Here is a 16,312-nt window from a genome sequence, read left to right as displayed (position 1 = left end):
CTCCAAGAGCGGCTCCTTGGAAAATTGGTATGTCTGAGGAAACACTCCGAGCATTCAGCAGAAAGCAGAGTGCCTGGTGAGCTACCCACAATTTTCCACTGTCTTGGCTGCCTTTTTGCGTCCAGGTACTGCACCAGCAAGCCACGAGGAGGGAATTCTAGACTGGTGCGAAGGCTTGTTTTCCCAGGCATCCCGTTTACACTGGACTTCCTCAGAGTCAGTAGGAGGGGAATGTGCAGCTTTGCAAAAACCCAGGGTTTAGTTTGGCTCCTGAACTGCTGTTAACAGCAGAGCTCATCTGTTCCTTCTCAAGCTCGCCTTGCCGTGGGTAGGAGGAATTCAACTGAGCGCCATCGTTTCCCTGTTGATACAGCAAAAGGTGTCTGTGCAGTGAGCCCACTGGGGCTGGAGACAGGTTCTCCCTTCCTCCTCCCAATTTAGCCGAAGTTTAGATTTTGTATTCAGTTAGCAAAAATCTGATCCTGTTTGTTAGTGCAGCATCCCAGGTGCAAATGCTGCATTAGCATGTGGGATTTGTGCCAAAGCTACTTGTAGGTCATCAGCACAGCTGGTCAGAGACCCTCTTATGTGGTTGATGCTGAGCCCCCTTTCCCCTGGGGCTGCTGTCAGCTGATTCCTGCTCAGCTGTGCAAGCAAAGCTAGTTCTTCCAAGTCGCCACTAGAGGGCAGCTTGGGCTGTTCCAGGGTTTTGTGACCTGAACTTTGCCTCCCCAGCTGTCCCTACAATTAACAGAGCTAAAGTTCTGCTGTTTGTTTTCCTTGACGGACAAGCATTCGGTATTCGGTTTGGATTTCAAAGTCAAGAATGTCGCTGTTTCAAGCCTAGCCGTTCAGAGTACATTGAGCAAGAACTGTGGGCCTTGGAGGCTGTGGAGGGGAAAGCAGTTTTTGCTGTCGCCCGAGCTACAGCTGTCGAGAGCCTTGGGGGAAGGGGTGCCACATGCCTCCCAAGTCCTTCAGAGTCTTGGCTTAAGCCGCTTGTTCTGCCCCCAGGTTGCTTCAGCTGTGGAAAAGTGGAAGATTGCAATCCGTGAGACGCAGACCTTCTCGCGGATGCACGTGCTGCTTGGCATGCTGGATGCCTGCATCAAGTGGGACATGTCAGCGGAGAATGCCCGATGCAAAGTGTGTCGAAAGAAGGGTATGTATAGTCGGGCATTGGGGGAGAATGGTCACTGAGCACTCACCAGATGGGCCACCCTCTCCTTCCTGAGGGAGCCTCAGCTCTTAAGTTGTGGGGCCTGCAGGATATCCTGCAGCTCTCACAGTTGTCCCCCAAAGAAATAGTGATTGGATACTGCAGTACTGTCTACTCACAGAGTGTGAGGCCAGCAAGGTGCTGGTGACAGCAGGCATTTTTCAGAGTGAGCTTTTGGATAACCCTGTCTTGCCAGTTGGGTATTCTGATGCACATGGGTGAGGTTTTGCTTACCTCCAGGTTTGTTTTGTGCTGCCATTCCTAGAGAGGCTTCAGAGACCCTCAAGATATTTGAGTCCTCAGAACATTCTGCAAATAACCCCTGAAGTATCTTTTACCTTTCCTTTGGTTAGCTTAAGCTTTTCTCCCCTGTATATTTGTTCTCTCTCTTGTAAGAGTTACCGTGCAAAACACAGTTCTTTGTAAAAAGAAAGAAAAGAATTAAAACAGTGCTCTGTGCCTCCTTTGGATATAATCCTCTTGTATTTGGTGTTGGGTGAGTGTGCCGCCTGTCCCTGGCAATCCCCAGTTGGCTTATGGTATTAGACAGGGAAAGGACCAGAAGGGTAGTGGGGTTCTGTTAAAAAAGGCCTTGTGAAGAAGGTAGAATTTCAGGACGAAGACAGCTAGACAGGCTGATTAAACGGACAAGAAAACAGGCAGCAAGAGCCAAGCCTTCAATGTCCTTTGTTCTGCTTGAGGCGGAAATACGCCCTCAAGTACTAGCACCAAAATTTATTTCTTCATTCCTTCTCAATTACTTGAGACTCAGCCAGGCTTTGATTTCTGATGCAGGCATGATGAAGCATCTGACATGGCAGCTACTTCCCGTTGCAGGAGTGGTGGCCAGAGTGTGCTCTCACTCCCCCGCCCCCACCAGGAGTTCTCACAAAGTGGTCCTTGGCAGTTTGGAGAGGTTTTTCTTTGCCTTGTGGCACAGGGCACTCCTGGCCAGCTTCAGTTACCTGCTTCTCATTGTGTTGCAACATTAATTCCCTCCCCTCCCCTCCCCCCTCCTGCCCTCTCTTCTGCTCTTCCAGGTGAGGATGACAAGCTCATTTTGTGCGATGAGTGCAACAAAGCCTTCCATCTCTTCTGCCTGAGGCCGGCCCTGTATGAGATCCCGGAGGGCGAGTGGCAGTGCCCTGCTTGCCAGCCTTCTGTTGCCAGGCGCAGTTCCAGGGGCAGGTGAGGGGTGTCAGGGAGGGGGGGTGAATGACTTTTTGTTACTTTTCTCCTGTGTCCTGTATAGCAGAGGTAGTCAACCTGTTGTCCTCCAGATGTCCATGGACTACAATTCCCATGAGTGTCTCATGGGAATTGTAGTCCATGGACATCTGGAAGACCACAGGTTGACTACCCCTGCTGTATAGCTCTGCCCTGTGCACCAAGCTTGAAAGGTACAAGCATGCAAGCTGTCCTCTGAGTGGGGTTCTCAGAAGGAGGACATTTGTAGAACTGGGGAATGTGTGTGTGTGCATGAAACCCTGGATGGATGGCCTTTCTGCCAGCCAGGTTTTTTTATGTGCCATGCATATTTATTTGCATTTACCGGCCACTCATCTGGCAGGCCCTAGCTAGAATACAGAGCTCAAGGGTCAACCTATATGTTTATCCCAGACCACCTTCAGTGAGCTCAGAGCTTTTGCATATACATAGTTCCCCTCCCACTCCCTGTGGGCTCACAAATAATCCTTTGCGAGAAGTTAAGTGAAGAGGGTGACTGGCTAAGGTCATTCAGTGAGCTTTATGGCAGAGTGATGATTTAACCCCTGGGTCTTCCTGGTGATCGTCTGACAGCTGCCAGTAGGCCAGACTGGCCTTTTGTTCACACAGGAAGCACGTGCTTCGGAAGCACCTCCTCACAAGTGAACGTATTAGCTGGTCCACGTCCACGTGTAATGTAGAAGGAGGGGAGCCTGTTTAGGAGTCTGAAATCCTGAAAGATACTCATGCACACTCTTGACTGTTGTTGAACCTTACTGTAGGAACTATGCAGAAGACTCGGTAGAAGAAGAGAGTGAAGCTGGCGAAGAAGAGACCGAGGAGGAGGATGACGACGACGGAGAGGAAGACGACGACGACGACTACGAAGTAGCTGGGCCAAAATGTAAGTCTTTGGCCACGCTCAATGATCTACAGCCCAACTGTGGTATTGCCAAAGAGCAAATGAGACTCCCGCATCATGTGTGAGTGGTGTGCTAGACAGACCTGGACACAAGGGCTGCTGCTTGGTGTCCATTTCCCCCCTGCTGGTTCTTTCTTTAGTTGTGTGCAAGGCAGATACTGAAGAGGTTGTTGCCTTTCTTCTTTGGAAAAAGGGTAAATGGGTCTCTTTGGCAGGACGCGGTCAGTGCTGGGCTCAGTACCCTCCTCCAGCCCCTTCCTTCTGACATACCCGGATGCTTCGCCACAGCTGAGTTGAGCTCTCTTGCCCTTGGATCCCTCGACTTTAGCAGCAAGGCTGTGCTTGGCCTCCCCCCCCCCCCCCGAGGTGGGGTAGGGGGAGCTTGATTGAAGATTACAATTAATTGCCACTTTAAAATGTATACTGCTAACTGGGCTATAAAAAGACTAGAGTAACCCTGGGGGTGGCGGGGGGAGAAAGTGCTTGAGAGCTTGGATAAGCAAAGAGCACGCCTCAAATTGGTCTTGGATTGAGGGATTTTTTTCCTGTAAAGGAGACGCCCCTGCTATGCCAGCCATTCTTGCAGGCGGGAATGAAAATTCCATGACTGGCACCCACAGAGCCTGGTAAATCCACCCGCTCAGTTTGCATCTGCCAGATGGCTGTGATGTTGGAAGAGCCCAAGAGGATCAGTGTAGTTGGTTGTCTGTGAAAACAAGAAGGGAGCCATCTTTCTAACCACCTGAGGCCTGGGTATTAACACAGCTGGCCAAAATCACAGAATCATAGAGTTGGAAGGGGCCATACAGGCCATCTAGTCCAACCCCCTGCTCAACGCAGGATCAGCCCAAAGCATCCTAAAGCATCCAAGAAAAGTGTGCATCCAACATTGGCTTGAAAACTGCCAGTGAGGGGGAGTTCACCACCTCCTTAGGCAGCCTGTTCCACTGCTGAACTACTCTGATTGTGAAATTTTTTTCCTGATATCTAGCCTATATCTTTGTACTTGTAGTTTAAACCCATTACTGCGTGTCCTTTCCTCTGCAGCCAATGGGAACAGCATCCTGGATGCTGTTTTGTTGCTTGTTCCAAAATCTTTGGATTTTGAATCTTTGGATAAAATCTTTTGGAACAAGCAACAAAGAGCTAATGGGTGTTTGTGAAAACTAAAGCAGTGTACCAGAGAAGTAGATCACTGTATGGGAGCATGTATTCTTTAGAACTACTACAGTTCTTAGACAGTGAAACAAAATCCTCCCAAGGTTTGTTGGTAACAGTGTTCTGCAGGATCCCTACACTTGGTCAGGCAGCTCTAATTCTTGCTGTTGTGCGATCTTTCATTTTATGATGCCGTCTCATTCAAGCACTTACAATAATAGAATCACAGAGTTGGAAGGGACCTCCAGGGTCATCTAGTCCAGCTCCCTGCAGAATGCAGGAAATTCACAACTACCTGTCCACTCACAGTGACCCCAATTCCATGCCCAGATGATGCCCCCCCCAAAAAAAAACCCCCCAGAATCTCTGGCCTGGAGGAAATTTGTTGTGTGTGTGTGGACTAGTGCATGCTGTTTTGCGCTCTGCCAGAATGTCTGTAGTTGTGATGGCCTCATCTCCACAAATGGTGATAGTAACATGGTGGCACTGGGCTGACTGGGGCATCTCCAAATGCCTCCCGGATATATCTTTTTGCTGTTTGAAATGCTTTTGACCATGACTCATTCCAGCCAGTTCTGAGTTTATTTGTTGAGATTTGTTCCGAACTCCAAAGATCCACAGAACATTTTATAGCGTTGTTATCCCTTTGTAACAGCTTTGCAGCTTTCTTAGCTATTTCCTAGCTACAGTGTGACAGCAGGATTTGAATCCAGGCCCTCTTCTGTTCAAGGTCAACACGCTGTTCCACTCAACCGCGCGTTGGCTGCAATTCAGAATCTGTCAATGTTTATGATTCTGTTTATATCTGCTGTCCAGACTGGTGTGGAGCCCTTTCCAATCTCAGAAGGGAGCTTGTACTGTCGGGTATTTCTGTCTGCTTTTGAAGTTTGTTCAGGCTCCTTCCTGCTGGCCTGGCCAGGTCCCAAGGCCACGAGGACCCCTGTCACTAAAAATAAGACCTTAGCCCAAGTCCCAGCTTTATGAGGCATTTAATCAGGGAAGGTCATTGTGGAGAAATCTTCCATTTAGATGGAAGTCACATTTAGTCCTTGTGCGCCGCTGATCCTGAGGGTTCTCGTCAAGAATGTTGGAGTGCCAAACATTTGCCATGTGCTGTGATCTTGGCACGAGTAAGAGCCGAGGTCCTGCCACACCCCGCAGGAAGTGGGGAAGTTGGTCTCTTAGGCACGGTGGCTGTGCTCAAAGGGGTATGCAAAACACAGCTTGCTTTGGTGGCTTTTCTGCCATGCAGGAGAAGAGCCAGGAGGAATCCTCTCTCCCTAACTGAGCAGTATCTGCAGACACAGAAGTAACAGCCCTGCGAGACTGATGCATAATGTACAGAGGTGCATTGGTGTAAAAAGGGCTTTGGTGATTGGCAGTTAATTAAGATGGATGTGATACTGTCGTATCCTGATGCGAGAGATGAATCCTTACTCATGGCATGCAGAGCCTTCAATGACTCCCCCACTCTGAGCATTCTAAACAGCTGCACCTTTGGGTTTAGTGACTGTCTTGAAGAGCACTTGGGGGGAGGGGGGGTGCCTCCCAGATGTCTCCTCATGCTCTTCCTTCAGTACAAATTTTTATCGAATGCTTTCTTGGCCTTGCAGTAAGACCCCGGAAAGCAGCCAAGGGGAGACAGGGTGGCACAGCGGCAGACCCTTTAAGGCGGGGCCGACATCAAGGGAAGAGGCGGGCGCTGCATGCCACCCGAGGATCCCGACAGCGGGCCGCACCTGTCGGCGAAGCAGACATTGACGAGCTGGTAAGAGCTGCAGGGCCCCAGGGATAGCATTTCCAGGACTTCCAAGCAGAACAGGTGTCCCCCTGCTCCTCTCCTAACCCCACGCAAAGAAGCCCCCTGGGTATTGTGCTGAGTTGTGCAGCACAAGTATGCCAAGCATCCCCCTCTCAGAGTCCTGCTCTTCTCCCCCCCCCCCCGCCCTCCCATTAGCAGCCTGCCTGAAACTTATTAAAAGCTTTAAAATAGCGGCCATGTGTCTGTGGCAAGAGGCGGGGCATGGTGGGGTGTTGGCATGCCAGCAATGTAAAGCACCACAAACTTTCCAAGGTAGCCTCCCTAGACACTTGTTGCCCATGCGGTCCCTCCCCAGCATCCAGGACATAATTCAACTGGTTTGCATTTCACATGTCATCTTAAAAATAAAAGCCTTTGGCCTTCAGTTCAGAAATTGCTCCCTTCCCTCTGGAACAGCGTCTTGGAGAGCTGAAGGGGCTAGCAGCCTGAGTCAGAGAGGGCTTCTCTCTGCCAGCCATGCAGTAAACGGAGGAGAACTCTTTGGACAGATGTGCCAACCAGCCTGAAAACTCATTTGGGGTGTCTGGGGGTATCTATAGAGTGATTCTCCCTTAGCTATATGCCATCTTCAATTCACGACATTTCAGTGTTTGAGTCGAATGGGATCATGTGGCCATGCTTCCCCTCCGTATGCGCGCGTGCACCCCCGCACCCCCATCCTGGGTCAAATGATGATTGTATATGCCCTTGTCTCCTGGTTTTTGTTGCCCAATTCCGGACTCTGTTCTGGATTGTGCGTGCTCCTTTTCCTTCTGTTAAGCCTGAAAACTAGAAACGTGAGCTGCTTAGCTAAGCGAGAGGCGTTAGTTCTTTGTGCTCTTGCACTGGCCTCAGACTCTTGTCTCTCTGCCTGTGGCTTCCTGTCCCCAGTGCAGCCCTGAGCTTGCCCAGAAGAAATGCCCGGAGAATCCTGCTCTGTACCAATCTGTTGGCGCACAAAGGATTGCCGTGTGCGGGGCCCCTCCAGCACAGCAGCAGTAAAAATGTTGCTGGCCTTGTCCCTTGAACGGGCCGCTCCCCTCCTGCCACGCGCCGTCTGCTGGTGGGCGTGCTGCAATTTCCCTGTCCCGTTTGCCGTCGCTGATCCCTTGGCCGCTTTTGAAGCTCTTTGAAGAGCCCTGCTGCGCCCCGGAGAGGGGCTGGGCGGCCTGTAAAGCTATGCCAGTGGCTCCTGGCCCGAAATCCAAGCTGCTGGGGCGTTCCTTGGCTTGTCCCATCAAAGCTCCTGCAGTGCTCGTTTTGTTTTACACTGATTGCTGGGAGAGTGGCGGGCCTTGGAAGTCCTAAGCCCCACTTTGTACAATGGTATCATGTCTCCCTGCCCCACCTGCTCCTGAACAGGAGACTTCCAAAAGTAATTCCTGTCCCCCTCCCTTCCCGGGTACACCTGCTGCTCCCCACTCAGAGGCTGCCTGCCGGGTGCCCGGCGATCAGGGCCCTGTAAGGGGGTGTGGGCTGGTGGGTCCCTCTCCCACTTCTTCTGACGCGAGTTCTTCCTCCCAGGTGCTACAGACTAAAAAGATCTCACGCCGGCAGACCCTGGAGCTGCAGAAGTGTGAGGAAATCCTCGCCAAACTTATCAAGTATCGCTTCAGCTGGCCTTTCAGGTAAGGCTTCAAGAGGCGTGGGCAGGGAATCCCACCCTCCCCTCCGTCCTAGCACTGCCACCTGGCTAGGAGGATACAGAAGGAGGCAGGGCCCTTCCGCCTTCTCACCCTTTGTACATCTCAAGCACCTGGAGGGGAGGGGCTGCTCCTCAAACCTGTGTTTCCTCTTGCCGGGGAGGGGAGGGAATATCTTCAGATGGCACGGAATGGATTCTGGCTTAGTGATTCTCACTGTGTTCCAGTGGCCAGCTTTGGAGAGAGTTGCCCATTCTCTGTGTTAAACGAACAAAAACTGCAGGTAACCACCAAGTGACCAAGTCCTGACTAACTTTCCTCTAGTCACTTTTAGCTGGAGACTGTAAGTGGTCCCTACCCGCTCAGTCAATATCCCAGTGCCCACCAGTGTATGGCAAACATTTTCGTTTTCTGGCAGGAGGCTGGCAATTTGGCCAACATGGGCAATGGCCAGCTTCCTCTACTAACAAAAGTGGCATTGCTTGACAGGGAGCCAGTGACCACCGAAGAAGCAGAAGATTATTTCGATGTGATCAGCAACCCCATGGACTTCCAGACCATGCAAAGTAAATGTTCGTGTGGCAGCTACCGGTCCGTGCAAGATTTCCTCTCTGACATCAAACAGGTCTTTGCCAACGCCGAGCAATACAACCAGAACGGCAGCCACATTCTCTCCTGCCTGGAGAAGACGGAACAGTGCTTGATAGACATGGTGCACAAGCATCTGCCCGGCCACACGTACTCACGCCGGAAACGCAAGCGGCCCTCCGCCCAGTCCAGCCAGGGACTAGACGAAGCCGAAGGGGACAGTGAGCTGGAGGCGGCAGAATACTCAAGGGGGCGGAGGAGGAAGAAATGAGGGGCCAAGCGACAGGATGCAGCTGGGGCAGGCCTATCTGGGCTGCAGCAGGATCAGCTGCCCAAAGGGAGGAGGCAGGCGGGGAGCTGTCCAGCCTTAGCTTGGTCCCCTTTTCCTTCCCTCCCGGCTAGCTCAAGCTTCTTACCTTTTCCGCAACTTCCTGAAGCCCTCAAGACGAAGGGGCGGCTTTGTTCTTCCTCAACCATCGCCGGGCTGCGGGCAGGCGGAACCAGCTCTGGCCTGTGCGAAGAGGAGGGGCGTCCCTTGCGCCAGAGCTGCCTCTGTCCTGCCCCCACCTCTCCTGCTCTTAGCAATGAGGAACAAGAGCAGGCCTCTCGGATGGTCTGACTTAATGGCCCCGCCCACCCCCAGAGAGGAAGCCACCTCCTTGAACGGGCAAGCACTTACCTGTCTAGGGCAATCACCTTTCACCAGCATCACATTAGAGACCAGCATTTGTGGGGGCTTGTCTGTCTCTTGGACCTCAAGGGGGTCTTTCCTTCCTTCTCACCCCCCCCCCATCCACCTCCTACCAGCCCAGGGACACAGCGAGGAGCGTGGCATCCCCCCCCTGCAGCGTTGGGAGGAAGACAAAAACTGGCCCTCTGTAACTTTATAACCCCTTTTTGTAGTTAAAGACTTGTTTCTGGCAGTGACCTTGTACAAATGCCTTGTAAGATACAGTCGTCTTGGCTTTGACATGTACTGTACAGTTTATATGAGGATGTTTGCTTTATATTTGGCCCCCCTCTCTTAACCACTTTTTTTTCTCCTTAGAGTAGCTGGAGTTGACCCAGGGAAGCCATCGGCTTTGTACACTTTGTAGACTTGCTCTTTGTCTCCTTTTCTAGTAATTCCCCTTCTAGCTCACTCCTTCCCCCCCCCCATTCTGGCCAAGGGAGGGTTTGAAGGTTCACAGTAATCACCCAGTTGGAGAAGTGATCTTTCTGGGACCTCTTGGCAGGCTGTGCCTCCAAAACGAGAACTCCCCCCTCCCCCACTTTAATTGAAGTTTTTTTTTTTTTCCCTGTTGGGCCGTCTCTTTTCAGTAATTCCTTTAAAAAAAATCTCCAAGTGGGAGATATGGAAAGAAGCACATCGTATCCCCATTTTAGAAGGCCCCTGGCAGTTTCAGCTCTGTGGCTGGAGCACACGCAAAGCCACCTTGCTGATCAACCCATTTTCAGATTCGATTCTTACCTTTGAGTCTCTTTTCTGGCAGGTTCCCATCCTGAGAACAGCCAGTTCCCACCTTCCCTTCACACTGCCATGGGAGAGTGGTTGGGGGGGATACTAGCACTGATGTTCCTAAACAGTAACATGCCTCCACCCCCCCCCTTTTTTTTTTTGGTCATGTTTTAGGTGATGCCTACACAGTCAAACTTTTGGACTACATTTTTTTAAGGTTGTTGTTTGGTGGGGAGGGGGGTGGGGATTCTGCCAAGGGCTGTACTTGTAATAAATTGGAAGTATAAAAGTGAAGCAGATTCATTTGCCTGCCTGGTTGCCTTGCTGGTCCCCATCTCCCCCCCCCCCAAAAAAAAAATCTGGAATCATTGTTCCAGATTGGAGTTGAAGTTTGTCTCCAGAGTACAGAAACAAGGGTCTCTGTAAGACAGTGAAACAACTTGATAAGCAGGCAGAAGTCTCTGCTCCAACCCATGCATTCCTGTTTATGCTCCTTGGTTTGCGATGATTGGAAATATGTGAAGGAAACAACCGAGTACGTTTGCCAGTAGAACATCAGCTTGAAAGTTGGAGTTAACAAAAAAAAACCCCAACCATATTCCTTGTAGAGCACTTCTAACGTCCTGCCCTGTCTGTGCTTACTGTGCTGGGAGAGGGGGAGCCCATGTGCAAGCTGCCTAGAATCAGTCGGTCGGTCCCTTCTGCTGCCTTAGAGATGGTTTATTTTACAGAACAAAATTAGTGCCAGTGACTAGCGGATAAACATAAAGGTGGGGCTGAACCCACAAGCTGCAGCAGAATCCTGGCTCCCTTTCTGAGCTGTCCTCTTCAGATCGTTCAACAGAAACCTCTCTGTGAAATGCACAGATCCATCTGTTACGGTCAGAGGAAGAGTGCTTGCACTCGAAAGCTCACGCCTTAAATAAATCTTTGTTGGTCTTAAAGGTGCCACTGGACTCTGATTTTGTTGGTCAGAGACCAGTCACCGATCCAGTTCAGCAGTCTGAAAGGATCGTCATAGTCATCAGGCAGAAACATGCAATGAACAAGCTCTGCGAAGTTCCTCAGAGCACGGTCGTTTTAGCTGTCTTGCTTGTTAGATGAACCTGCACAAACTGCTAAAACCCCTTTGCGCTTTTGGTTGGCGTATTCTAACTCAGCGACTTCCTGGAAGAGCTTCCAGCAGGGAGCAGCACAGGCCAAAGGGTTCTTTGAGAAGAGAGAGAAGGTGTGGGGTTCCAGGGTCATCTACGGGTGCAAGCGTGTTGCCATCTGGCTGTATGCAATGGCTTTATACAGTGGGCACATTTAATCCGGCTTCTTGCCCTCAAGCTCCTCTCAGGCACGGAGTCTGAGGGTCTGCTGCCCAAGGTTGTAATGCAGAGAGGCCAGGGCCTGGACCCTTTTCCCCTTGCACTGGAGAAGGTTGATTTGTGCTTGCTAGACTACTAAAGGCTGTGCTGGAATAGGCCCTGTATGCAGGAGCCCAGTTCACCTTGGGAAAAGAGAGAGTGGGGTTTAAGCATTTCCACAGGTAGTTTTCTGGGTCTCAAATGCAATTACAAGCCTCCGGATTTCAAGTCAGGGGGGAAAACACCGAAAGCAAAGGGTCAGAGCCCCTGTCTCCCATAGTTCCAGGCCCATGCAAGATACTTCCTTTATGCGGGGTGAATTAGCCCTAACCCATGGTCACTTCTAAAGAACGCATGACTGAGCTCGGCACGTGGTGTGCCCAATGCTTGTCCCAGATGTGCCTGCTGAGAGCATGCCAAACGCAGCTATGCTGTCATCAGGAGGATCCTGAATGTGCAGATTCTCTCTGCTCGCTTCTGTGTCACATCCTTGTTCCTCGGCGGTGGCAGGAAATACTTTCTTAGCCACTGTATGGTGCGCAGGCCCCTTCAGCTCTGTAAGATGTTAGGCTTCTTTTCAAATCTGTGACCAGGCTGGGGTTCTTCAGCTCAGCCGCAAGATGCATAATCCCTCCCAGTGGGAATGAGAACTGGGTACATGGCTCGTATAGCGAGTGAGAAGAAACGATTCCAGGCCTCTGGTGCGGGTGGAAGTTTTTGAGTTCTGGAACACCCTCTGTCAAGACGAGAGGTACTGCCTGGTACTTGGGTGATGGAGGTGATGTTTCGTGGGCATCTCTCTGGTCACACAGTCGGGAACCACAAGCCCCAAAGCTGCTGGGATGTGTTTCTGGCCCAGTCCTTACCTTCATGTGAAAACTTTTTAGTTGCTGCAGCCTGCTTTATTCATTGGGCTCCCCTTCTGTCAGATAGGGATGGGGGGGGGGGCGGTTCACCTGAGGGCCACTAGCAAGCAGGCAGGGCCGTATCTCCCGGCCACTGGTGGGTTGGTTCCGGAATAGCCATCCTCCATCCCTACACCACAGCAAGGGCCGTGCAAAGCAACAAAGAGTACCGCAACCCCTGTGCAGTGTGCCTTTCTTTTGCCACCACTGGGGCAAAAGATGGGGACAGGATTCAGGATACATTTGCATGCGTTTTTGAAATCTTTACTGTTTCCTTCATACTCAAGAGAAAATCCTGCCCATGACTGCGGAGAACTGGTCAAGTTCTGGCAAATTTTGGCATGGCTATGGGGACAGCAGCCCCAGAAGGCTCCTCTTGGGCCTTTGGTGGTTAGGAGGGCAGGCCGGAGGCTGGCATTGGAGGTTCTTGCTGGACCAGAAGGAAGAGGTGACCTTCTAGGTAGAGGGAACATAGCTCAGCAAGGGCTTGGCTACACCGGGAGGAGAGGTCTACACCCTCCCCAAGACCAGTCCTAAGGCGCAGAGAGCAGCCGATGACTACAGTCTCCCCACCTCCAAGTTTCCAGCCCTCATGAATAAGAGTGTTTTAAGACATCAGGGGTTGTGCATGGAGAAATCCCGAGCATCGAGAGGGGGAGCAGGTCTACCACCGCTTTGTGCAAAGTAATCCCAACCAGTACAAATGCACCCACATTGTATGAATTCATTCCAGCCAAGAAAATTCGACTTTCTTCATGGCAAGTATTATGGTGTCATTTATTTAGAAGCTTCTTTTAAATGCCATCCGATGTAAAATATCCAAAGCTGTCTATCAAGCCTTAAAAAGAAAACAAAGGAGGAGCGGGGGGGGGGGGGGGGAGCTTAACCGATGAAAAGACAACAGTGATACAAAACTAAGCCGACAAAACAAACGGGTAGCAGAGCAGGGTGGCGGAAAGGATTTTGCAATTCAGCTCCTGCAGGCATAACAGGCGAGGGGGAAAGGCTTAGCCCACTTCCGCAGCGGAGCCCCCTGCCCCTCCCACGGCGGCGGCCCTGAGCAGCAAGCCTGGGGGAGAAAAGGCCAGGCTCCTCGTAGCGGCCAGCTGAGCCTCTCCCAGTCCCAACAGCTCAGGTTCAAGGCCCACAAACAAGCAGGTACGTGAAGTTTGCAGGACCTGACACTCCCCTCCCCAGTGCCTTGGGTGGCAGTATTTGGAACCAGCTGATGCTTCTGGGCCCAGGGTGTGTGTGTGTCCACATTGGCTGCATTTTGTGAAATTATGCTGGGACTTCTGCGAGGTACACCTGGCCAGGTATGATACAAACGACCTAGCGCACTGCTTGTTGAGAACAATGGAAGTCTCTGTGTCACATGCTTGATGGCTGCCCTTTGTCAAGCCATCCCCATCCATCCTGTTCTGAATATGGGGGCACTCATGCTGGCTTACCTTGCAGGGCTGGTTTAAAGAGCCCAGGAAGACAATGTCAAGTGCCTTCACGTCCTTCTGCCCAACTGCTAAGCATCCTTTAAAAAAATATATCCTTGCCGAAGCGGAGACAAAACTTGCTCATCAGAAGTCTCCGGCCAATCCCCTGCGCATACCACCAGTGGCCATGCAGTTGTGAATGCACACAAACCCTTGGCAGCTAGGAAGAATTAGTACATGCAGGCCCAAGCAATGGCCCACACTAGCACCTTCCTCTCTGTGTAGTTCAGCCCTCCCCCCCTCCCCATCCCACTACCAAGGTTTTACACGCCACAGGAAGATAAGCGGAGCTTCCCCAGCACAGCTGCCTGGTGTCTCCTATGCCTTCAAAGCCGAGCCCCAGAGCACAGCCATGTGGGGAGGTGGGCGGGGGGCTCCACGATGGAGATCTCTCTGGCGCACAGGATGGAACATGCCAGCTCCCGCAGGAGGCAAAAGGCAGATGTTCTCTCTGAGCCCCCCTCGAAACTTCTCCCAAAGACGCAGCACGAGACCCCAAGGAGTGGCAGATTAAAGTGGCTCTGAACATCAATTGTGTCGGCTCAGCTTGAACGTGCAAAGGCAGCCGCTGTGCTTCCAGGGAGGAGAGCGGCAAGCGTCCCCTACCGGCTCCTGAAGCTGGCCCAGCATCGGCCAGGATGGGAGCCCAAGGCCAGTTTGGGGAGGGAGCAGCATTGTGGGGTCCACCCCTTCCAGCTGAGCACAGAGGGACCAACTGCACCCCCAAAGCGTAAGTTTCCTAAGGCAGGGCTAGACCCCTAGACCAGGGGTAGTCAAACTGCGGCCCTCCAGATGTCCATGGACTACAATTCCCAGGAGCCCTTGCCAGCATTCGCTGGCGAATGCTGGCAAGGGCTCCTGGGAATTGTAGTCCATGGACATCTGGAGGGCCGCAGTTTGACTACCCCTGCAGACTGTGTGAAGGAATTTGGAAGACTTACTGGTACAGGGCCCGTGCCTTGACCCCATCAAGCTGCCCGCCTCCTCCCATGGCCCAGGGTTTTTTTCTCTCCCCAGTGGCTTGGGCCCCTCTGTAGAGGTGAATGATTTCAAGTTCGGGGGACATGCAGAGGATGCTCTTAACCTTGAAACTGTCCCTACCAGGCAGGGCATCTGCTCGGCATGCGGAAGGTCTCTGGTTCAATCCCTGGGGCTGCCAGTTAAAAGGACCCACAAATATAGACAAGTGGGGCGGTTTGTAATGAATACAATAAGAGAAAGAGAAAACCTACCCCAAGGCTACTATTGGTGTTACTAAAATTATCACAGTATAAAATAAAGGGTTTTTTTTGTTCTTCTCTGTTTATTATCATGTTTGATCCAACCAGAACGGTTTCTAGATACGTCCCGTTTTCAAATGGAAATGTTTTTTCCGATTGTTGTCCTTTAAATGTAAATATCATGAAAATCCAAATTGGGAAATTCAACCTCTATTGAATAATATAGTCTTTGGATATATGGCTCTTCAATATGGAGATGCTAGTAATGCCAACTGCTCCCCAGCAGTACGTCATGCGGAAGACCTTTGCCTGAAACCCTCAAGAGCAGCCCTGAGTGACTTGGACAGATCATAGGGTCTGGGGCACTGTAAGGCAGCTTCAGGTGTTGACGGAACTGAATGCCAAGAGAGCCTCAGAAAGGCACTGGACAGTTTGCAGACTGGGGTATCCGAAGTGAGCCCCCAACCTCGCTAGCATCTTGCAGAGCAGGGGTTGTCAAAGTGCAGCCCTCCAGATGTCCATGGACTACAATTCCCAGGAGCCCCCTGCCAGCAAATGCTGGCAGGGGGCTCCTGGGAATTGTAGTCCATGGACATCTGGAGGGCCGCAGTTTGACTACCCCTGTTGCAGAGGGATGTGTCAGTTGGGTCCTGCAAAGCTCACTTGCACCAACCTGCAGGGGCTGGAGACCGAGGGCAGCTGAGACTCCAACGAGCACCCAAGAGGTCTGGGGTATAATACCATAGTCCAAGTTCTCCAGGGGAACTCATCTCTGTCGCCTGGAGATCAGAAGTAATCCCAGGAGATCTCCGGCTGACGCCTGGAGGCTGGCGACTCTACTATGCAGGCCCCTGATCTGCAGATGGGCGTTTTTGTTCCTTCACGACCCGCTGCGGCACACAAATAAAACAATACAGCCGCCAATGAACAGCTGAGGAGCTCAGGACGTTGGTGCATGCTGGGGAAAGGCAGGGAGCCCCGGATGGCCCAGAGAAGTGTCAGGCAAGACGGGGCCCTATCAAAGAACATGGTGGAGGGAAGGGCAAGCAGCTCTGGAAGGAGCTCAGGGAAAGCTCAGCTGGGGAGGGGGGCCGACCCACAAAATGCTTGTTCAGGAGCTGCAAGGACATCTGTGCCTGCCATTCAGAGTGCCGGTGGTGCTCTGCTAGGGGGCGGAGGGAAGGGGGGGGGGAGTCATTTTTTCAAAGGGAAGCCCAGCCTGAGACTTCCCTGACGGATGCAGGAGTTCCAAGCCCAGCCCCTCGGTGCCATTTCCCCGCTGTGACTGCTTCGGACTGGAAGAGCCCTTAAAGGAAACATTGCTCCTCCTCCTCTTTCTTCTTCCTGGC

General features: G+C 51.8%; 1 protein-coding gene across 1 annotated transcript in view; it reads left to right on the top strand.

The window, feature by feature from the left end:
• Positions 1 to 9,507, top strand: part of BAZ1B (bromodomain adjacent to zinc finger domain 1B) — a 28,995-nt gene extending 19,488 nt beyond the window's left edge. Inside the window, exons 14-19 of the mRNA XM_077312595.1 lie at positions 1,015 to 1,162; positions 2,260 to 2,407; positions 3,208 to 3,329; positions 6,119 to 6,273; positions 7,831 to 7,934; positions 8,439 to 9,507. Coding sequence (XP_077168710.1) covers positions 1,015 to 1,162; positions 2,260 to 2,407; positions 3,208 to 3,329; positions 6,119 to 6,273; positions 7,831 to 7,934; positions 8,439 to 8,808 — 1,047 coding nt within the window. The 3' untranslated portion in view covers positions 8,809 to 9,507. The remainder of the gene's footprint in view (positions 1 to 1,014; positions 1,163 to 2,259; positions 2,408 to 3,207; positions 3,330 to 6,118; positions 6,274 to 7,830; positions 7,935 to 8,438) is intronic.
• Positions 9,508 to 16,312: the final 6,805 nt, after the last annotated feature.

Source organism: Paroedura picta, chromosome 15, assembly GCF_049243985.1.
Source record: "Paroedura picta isolate Pp20150507F chromosome 15, Ppicta_v3.0, whole genome shotgun sequence".
Classification (NCBI taxonomy): Eukaryota; Metazoa; Chordata; class Lepidosauria; order Squamata; family Gekkonidae; genus Paroedura; species Paroedura picta.
This window is presented reverse-complemented; position numbering and strand designations above follow the sequence as displayed.